An 8,423-nucleotide genomic window follows, 5' to 3' on the forward strand; every position below is an offset into this window, starting at 1 on the left:
TTTCCTTGGGGGATATGGGCCCGTTCAGATAGTTTACCTGTTCTAGATTTAGTGTTAGTATGTGGTATCTGTCTAGAAAATCATCCATTTCATCTAGATTTTCCAGTTTTGTTGAGTATAGGCGTTTGTAGTTAGGATCTGATTTTTTGAATTTCTTCAATTTTTGTTGTTATGTCTCCCATTTCATTTCTGATTTTGTTAATTTGGATACTGTCTCTGGGCCCTCAAGTTAGTTTGGCTAGGGGATTATCTATCTTGTTGATTTTCTCAAAGAACCAACTTTTGGTTTTGTTGATTTTTTTTTTTTTTTTTTATAATTGTTCTCTTTGTTTCTATTTGGTTGATTTCTGCCTTGAGTGTGACTGTTTCCTGCCTTCCACTCCTCTTGGGTGTGTTTGCTTCTTTTTTTTCAAAAGCTCTCAGGTGTGTGTTAAGTAGCTAGTATTGGATCTCTCCAATTTCTTTACCAGGGCACTTAGTGCTAAGAATTTTCCTCTTAGTACTGCTTTCATTGTGTCCCATAAGTTTGGATATGCTGTTTCATCATTTTCATTGAATTGAAAGAAGTCTTTAATTTCTTTCTTTATTTCTTCCCTGACCTAGTTATCACTGAGTAGAGAGTTGTTCAGTTTTCATGGGTATGTGGGTTTTCTGTTGTTTTTGTTGTTATTGAAGTCTAGCCTTAATCTGTGGTGATCTGATAGGATGCATGGAATTATTTCAATCTTCTTGTATCATTTGAGGCTTGTTTGTGACCTATTATATGGTCAGCTTTGAAGAAGGTTCCGTGAGGTGCTGAGAAGGTATATTCTTTCATTTTATGTTGAAATGTTCCGTATATGTTCCGTATATGTTCAATCCATTTGGTTTATAACTTGTATTAGTTTTACTGTGTCCCTGTTTAGTTTCTGTTTCAATGACCTGTCCGTTAGTGAGAGTGAAGTGTTCCCACTATAGTGAAGTTTCCCACTATTATTGTGTGGGGTTCAATGTGTGTTTTGAGCTTTAGTGAATTTTCTTTTGTGTATGTTGGTGTCCTTGCACTTAGTGCATAGATGTTCAGAATTGAGACTTTCTCTTGGTGGATTTTTTCTTTGGTGAATATGAAATGTCCTTCCTCATTTCACTTGATAACTTTCATTGAAAGTGTATTTTATTGGCTATTAGGATGACAACTTCCGCTTGTTTCTTGGGGATTATTTGCTTAGAAGACTTTTTTCCAGCCTTTTACTCCGAGGAAGTGTCTGCCTTTGTTATTGAGGTGTGTTTATTGTATGCAGCAAAATTCTGGATCCTGATTGCATATCCAGTCTGTTAGCTTATGTCTTCTTATTGGGGATTTGAGTCTGTTGATATTGAGAAATAATAGAGACAGATGATTGTTAGTTCCTGTTATGTTTGTTCTTACAGGTGGCATTATGTGCCTGTGATTCTCTCCCTTTGGCTTTGTTGTGAGATGATTAGTATCTTGTTTTTCCTTTGGTATAGGTACCCTTCTTGTGTTGGAGTTTTCCTTGTGGTATCCTGTGTAGGGCTAGATTATTAAAAAGATACCGTTTAAGTTTGGTTTTGTCCTGGAATATTTTGCTTTCTCAATTTATGTTAAGAGTTTTCCTGTGTATAGTATCCTTGGCTGGCATTTGTGTTCTCTTAGGGTCTACATGACCTCTGTCCAGGCTCTTCTGGCTTTTAGTGTCTGTATTAAGAAGGCTGGTGTAATTCTGATAGGTCTGCCTTATATGTTATGTGGCCTTTTCCCCATACATCTTTTAATATTCTTTGTTCTGTGCATTTAGTGTTTTGATTATTATGTGATGAGAGGATTTTCCTTTCTGGTTGAATCTATTTGGTGTTCTGTGGGCTTCATGTACATTTATAGCCATCTCATTTTTTAGGTTGGCAAAGTTTTCTTCTATGATTTTGTTGAAGATGTTTTCCATTTCTTTGAGCTGGGAATATTTGCTCTCCTCTATTCCTATTGTTCTTAGATTTGGTCTTTTTATTGTGTCCTGGATTTATTGGATGTTTTCAGTTAGGAGTTTTTTATGTTTTGAATTTTCTTTGACGGTTGTATCAATCTCTTCTAAGGTATCTTCTACATTTGAGATTCTCTCTTCTATCTCTTGTATTCTGTTAGTGATGCTTGCATCTGTAATTCCTGACCTCTTTCCTAGGTTTTCCATTTCCAGGTTTGCCTTCCTTTGTGTTTTCTTTATTGTTTCTATTTCCTCTTTTGAAATTGAACTGATTTGTTCAATTTCTTTATCTGTTTAATTGTGTTTTCCTGTATTTCTTTAAGGGATTTATTTGTTTCCTCTTTAAGGGCTTCTACTTACTTACCTGTGTTTTCCTGTATTTCTTTCAGCGAGTTATTTATCTCATCCTTAAAGAAATCTATTATTCTCATGAGATAGGATTTTAGGTCAGCTTCCTGTTTTTCAGGTATGTTGGTGTATACAGAGCTTGATGTGGTAGGAGAACTGCGGGTCCTGATGATGCCAAAGTATATTGGCTTCTGTTGCTTATAGTTTCACGCTTGCCCCTTGCCATCTGTTTATCTCTGGTGTTAGCTGGTCTGGGTGTCTATGTCTGGAGCCTTCCTCCTGGTTTCTTCAGGTCTCCTTGGAGGCCTGTGGCCCTGGCTGTAGCAGACCTCATGTGAATCCTTCAGAATGTAGGGTCTTAAGAGGGGCATGCATGCTGGTGACTTATTACCCTAGCTACAGAAGATCTCCTGTGAAGCCTTCAGACTGGTGCCTTTAAAGGAGCTGACAAGCTGGGGACCTTCCCTAGTGGAAGGTGCAGGCCAGAAATTTCTCAACTTTATAAGTACTGAGATTGCAGCCCTGAGTCACATATGGCTTTACCTGTTTCTTTCTACTGCCCCCCCTTTTGTTGTTTTAAAGTTATTTTTAAAATTATTTTTAGTTATGTGTGTTTGTGTTGGTCTGTTTGTGCATATAGATGCTTAGAGGACAGAGGCATTGGATCCTGTTGAGCTGGAATTATAGATGGTTATGAATCACCTGGCACTGTTGCTGGGAACTAAAGTTCAGTCTTCTGAAGGAGCAGTATGAATTTTGCTAAGCCATTTCTGAGCCCTTGTTCATTTTATTGTTAAGACAGAATCTCACTATGCAGCTTAGCCTCAGCTTAAACTCACAATCCTCCTTCCTTGGTCTCCAGGTGTTATGATAGGTGTGCACCACCAAGCCCAGCTAGCATATCTGCTCTCTTTCTTTTATTTTTTAAAAGATGTTTTGTTTTTATTTTATGTGTATGGGTATATTGTCTGCATGTATGTTTGCTTAAAATGTGCATGCCTTTTACCCAATGTTGCCAGAAGAGGGCAGCAGATCCTCTAGAACTGGAGTTATAGATGGTTGCGAGCCACCATGTGGGTGCTGCAAACAGAGTCCATGTCTTCTGGAAGAGTAGCTATTATGACTAACTGTTGAGCTATTTTTTTCTGCCCTCTTTTGTACTTTTTTTAAACAAATATTCATTATTCACCTGTATCAGTCATAGCTCCAGATAATACAGGTTAATGTGGAAAAGGAGACATTCTCTTTTCTTTGTGAAGGGATGAAGAACAGATAGTAAAACATATGCTTCATTTCATAAAGAAGTGTAAACCAGTACCTCTTTATTTATAGCAGCCATATGGTGGGACAGCTGGATTTGGGGTACAGAAATACTTTACCATCCCTGGACATCGAAACAATCATAATTTGACATGTTTTTCTTGGTTTGGTTCTATTTCAGATGATATTGAGACATGGAGAAAAAAATATGGGACAGTAAAACTATCTGACTCATACACACCAGACCTGGTGAGAGATTTGCTGAGGGTATCCAAGGAGAATGTGCAGAAAAACAAAAGTAATATCCTCAGTGAGATGAGGAAAGTGGTTGGGTGAGTGTCAGGCTACAGCTGATTTGACTTCTGAGTTGGATCTAGTTTCAGAGAGCTAAGTTACAGTAATCTGGTGTGAGAGTTGTGGGTATGGTTGTCAATTGATGTCTACCTCAGTGAGTGGCAGAGGGTTTGCCTTAAGCATATATCCCATGCCTGGAATCCCTTACACAGGGACTGGAGGGTGGTATCTAAGTGATAGAACTCTTGTCTAGAATCCCCAGTAAAGTGTTGGGGATATGGCTCAGTGATAGAAGCTGTGCCTAGAATCCCCCAGTGATGGGCTGGGGACTCGGCTCAATTGTAGATTCCCTGCCTAAAGCCCTGCAGTGAGTGATTAGGGGTGTGGCTCAATGATAGAGTACTTATTTAGTATATATGAGACCCTGGGCTTTATCCTCTGTCCTAAAAATAAAAAATTATGTGAAGACAGAAACCACTCTTCCCACATAGCTTGCATCTGTGTAGGGGAGAAAACAGTGAGTAGTGCTGAAGTCAGTGGCTTCCAGAGGCAGAAAGTAGCATGGACTAGGTTGCTATGGATGTTGAGACTGCCCAGGGGGCCAGACTACTGAGGATTTTCCAATAACCAAAGAGTATTCACTGAGTGGCCACCCCATCACAGCCCTTGAAAACTGACAGTGAGTCCTCACTCATTGCTGGTCCCAGAAATGCCTAGCACATGACTTTCAGAGCTGCTTTTCATTCCACTCTCAGGAATCCTGGGAACATCCCAAGAGTGAACAAGGAGGCCTGCTTGGGAGACAGAGTGCAGGATTCCCAAGGCTCTCAGACTGTGGAGTTTAAGAAATCCCACAACATATCTAAGGATTAAGGATCCCTTGTAAGTTCCATCTTTGTTTTGTCCTCCTACGTCCAGACCCAAAACATCCCCATGTCCTATATGTGATCAGTGGGTATCCTGTAGAAGCTTCTAGTTCAGAGTCAAGGCTTAGTGTGTGATGGCAGATCAGATTGATTTAGCCAGAAGCATCCAGTTTAGAGATAAAGCTTAATGTGTAATGGCAGATCAGATGGATATAGTCAGAAGCTTTCAGTGCAGAGCCAAGGCTTAGTGTGTGTCTTAGTTAGGGTTTTATTGCTGTGAACAAATACCATGACCAAGGCAAGTCTTATAAGGACAACATTTAATTGGTGTTGGCTTAAAGGTTCAGAGGTTCAGTCCATTATCATCAAGGTAGGAACATGGTGGCATCCAGGCAGGCATGATGCAGGAGAAGCTGGGAGTTCTACATCTTCATCTGAAGGCTGCTAGCAGAATACTAACTTCAGGCAGCTAGAAGTAGAGTCTTAAAGCCCATGCCTAAAGTAACACACATACTCCAACAAGGCCACACCTCCAAATAGAGCCAATCCCTGGGCCAAGCATATACAAACTATCACAGTATGTGATGGCAGATGGGATGGATGTAGCCAGTTTGAGCCTCAGCTTCTCCTTTGTAAAGATTTCACAGCATGTGTGCTTATAGTAGGTTAAGGTAAGTTTGTAATGATCTTAATTTTAAAGTTTGATTTGTTTATCTCATATGCATAAGTATTTTCCCATGCATATATGCATGTGTGCTATGTGTGCTGCAGAAGCTCAGGAGGGCCTTAGATTTCCTTTGAACTAGAGTTACAGATGGTTGTGAGCTGCTATGTGTGTGCTGAGAATCAAACCTGAGTCCTCTGCAAATGCATCAAGTGCTCTTTTCATATAAGTATATGATGTATTTAATTCATATTTAGTCTGAAAAACACCCTCCAATTCTTCACAGATACCTCAAGATCCTCCTCCAGACCTCACGTCATTTGTTTTATAATATCCCACAGAGTTCATTTGGTGCTCCCAATATTCATGTGGGTGTGGGGTTGTCCATTAGAGCTTGGTCTGTAGACCTCCCAGGATGATATCCCATGAGAAGATAGACTCTTTCCTGAGAAGTTATCAATTTGTAAATAGCTCCTCCTGTGGGGGTGTGTGATTAGGTGCTCCTCTCAACCCAATACGGCTGTTGACTGGCTTTATCTTGTGCAGGTAACCCCAAATGCTGTGAGTTCATGATTGTAGTAGCAGTACTGTCCGAATGAGCTTATATTTTGTGGACCAGCTCCTTCTCTCAGACTCTTGTGGTTTTCTCTAACCTGGAAGGAGTTGTCACTGTTTTGATAGTGGGACCCTCTTTGCCACTGTGGGCAGCATACTACATGTCAGTGCTGAATGAAGTTTCTCACAGTTGCCTTTGCTCACAGGCAGTGAATTTGATTTTCTTGTTACCAAGCACTTAAAATGCTGAACTGGGTGAATCAGGGTTGCAGAGTACAAGGGAAGAGTCTATGGTATCATATAAAGAATTCTATATAATAGGGAACTATATGCAAAGAACTGGAGTAGAATGACTTTACCTGTGAAATAAGCAGGAAGAAAGATGTTATTGATGGCTCAGTGTGAAGAAACATGGAATGAAATATGATGTGAATTCTGACAGGTCTAATATTTGATGTAATAGTTAATTCCTTGCTTGGATTAAAGCAGTTGACCTGGGTTTAAACAGTTGCCCCTAGACTTGACATCATTAGGTAAACAAATACTTGCACAATAAGCATAGTTAATGGGAATGAATGCCCCTTAAGCAATGGAGGTGGGATTAGAGCTAGGTTTTTTTTTTTTTTTGGAAGAAGTAACTTTCCATCATAGCCATGTCGTGGTATATAGATGGCTCCAGATCTTCTAGTCGTCTCCCACAGGCAAGGCTACCTGCATAGATCAATAGTGACACCTGTAACTCCTTTTTTCCAGGCACTACTTGCAGAGTTGGCATGTATTAGTGGACTCACCACCTGTGCTCTCTCCAAAGTCCACCATAAGCTGTCTCTTTGTGAAGAAGAACTGCAGTTTTCAGGGTACTGTGGGCCTACTGCTTTACCAGGGCCCAAGTGTCAACCTGGCCTGATGTTCTCTGCCATTCATAAAATTGCATTTGCCTTAGCTGTTATCATTGAGCAAGTCTCCAGAGACCTAGATGGAGTCTTTGATAGCATTATTTAGAGCACTGGGTCACCAGAGCTAAAAGAGGCAAAGTATGTTCTTCAGATACCTCAGGGGACCCTAAAGCACAACTCCTTGATCATCAAAGCCACCCTGTCTAACATCCATGTGGCTACAATGAATGTAGTGATTGAGACCAAAGCCTCATAAATTTTTCTCTCATTCTATATCTGCTCATTTTATACACCCAGTCTTACTAAGTTCTTTTTTTTTTCTATAAAAGAATAGACCTTAGTTCAAATCATGACCCTTCACTTCAGAACAATTAAAAATACCCAAACAACTCTGAGAAGACATGTTCTGTATGTGCTCTTCTTTACCAACAGATTGACGATGCACTTATTAGTCCCTCACCATCTCCTGCATCCTGTGTCACTTTGATGCATCCTTTATTTTTCTGCTTCCCACCATGCTGTTGTAGTTTGCATTCTCCCTCAAGATCTTTCCTTCAATCTGCTTCAGGGTAATACTTACCTTTCTTGTCTTATCTGCTGTCTCAGTGCCTCCTTCATGCTTGCCTACTTCCTCTCCTTTCCATCCCTTCCACCTGTAACTCTTCTCTGATTTGGATTCCACAATCTTCTCATTGTAATAACACAGGCAAGTTCTTTCACATGAATTCCTTTAATCATCTATGGAATAAATGCGCATTGTGGTTGTGTCCTGGCCTTAAGACGTTTGACCTGCTCTGGTACAGAGAAAGTTTGCAAGAGGCATTACTCATTTTCCCCCCAAGCCAATGCTGGTTTCTTTTTATTAAAAATTACTATTTTTTTCAATGGCATCCAAGATTATGGGGTTCATCATGGCATTTTATACACATACGAATAGTTTCTTAATTTGTTTCCCATTGCTTCCTTTTAGCCTTCCTTCTTTCTTATGTGGGTCTTCTTCCTCCCTTCAAATAATTCCCTCCTGCTCTTGTATGTATGCACAAATATGTATTTTATTCTAAGTTCAGCATGTAAAAGAAGACATGCAATATTTGTCCTTTTTTGATCTCTCAATTTTCCTCTTGCCCTCCATCTCTTAGGACTCCTTCCTTCCAGCAAATTGTCCCCCTTGTACTTTCATAACTTATATAATACATTGAGATGGATAAGAGAAAGATAGGTCGAAAGGTTAAAAATAGGTGAGAGATATAAGGTAATTAGATAAGATACATAATTAGTAGATTGATGATAGCTATAAGGTGGATAGATAAGATAGATGATTAATTGATTACAGAAGGAATATAATAGGTTGATAGCTAGGTAGCTATTATTGTTATGAAGGAGAACATGATACTTGATACTGATTTTTTCTGTTTAACATGATGGGTTCCAGATCTGTACATTTTTTCCACAAACAATGTAATTTTCCTCTTCCCAATGATTCAATAAACATAAAAGACTTCTGGGTGTTGAATTGTTTATTTCTCCCAAAATGTTGATGTTGTAACCTTATGTGCATATATGA

The 8,423-nt window shown here is 39.4% G+C and overlaps 1 protein-coding gene across 1 annotated transcript in view; it reads left to right on the forward strand.

Moving 5' to 3' along the window:
• The window catches only part of Pla2g4c (phospholipase A2 group IVC), a 31,244-nt gene extending 24,018 nt beyond the window's left edge, over positions 1-7,226 (forward strand). The window contains exons 14-16 of the mRNA XM_021168383.2: positions 3,766-3,916; positions 4,634-4,760; positions 6,717-7,226. Coding sequence (XP_021024042.1) covers positions 3,766-3,916; positions 4,634-4,751 — 269 coding nt within the window. The 3' untranslated portion in view covers positions 4,752-4,760; positions 6,717-7,226. The remainder of the gene's footprint in view (positions 1-3,765; positions 3,917-4,633; positions 4,761-6,716) is intronic.
• Positions 7,227-8,423: the final 1,197 nt, after the last annotated feature.

This window comes from Mus caroli, chromosome 7, assembly GCF_900094665.2.
Source record: "Mus caroli chromosome 7, CAROLI_EIJ_v1.1, whole genome shotgun sequence".
NCBI classification, from domain to species: Eukaryota; Metazoa; Chordata; class Mammalia; order Rodentia; family Muridae; genus Mus; species Mus caroli.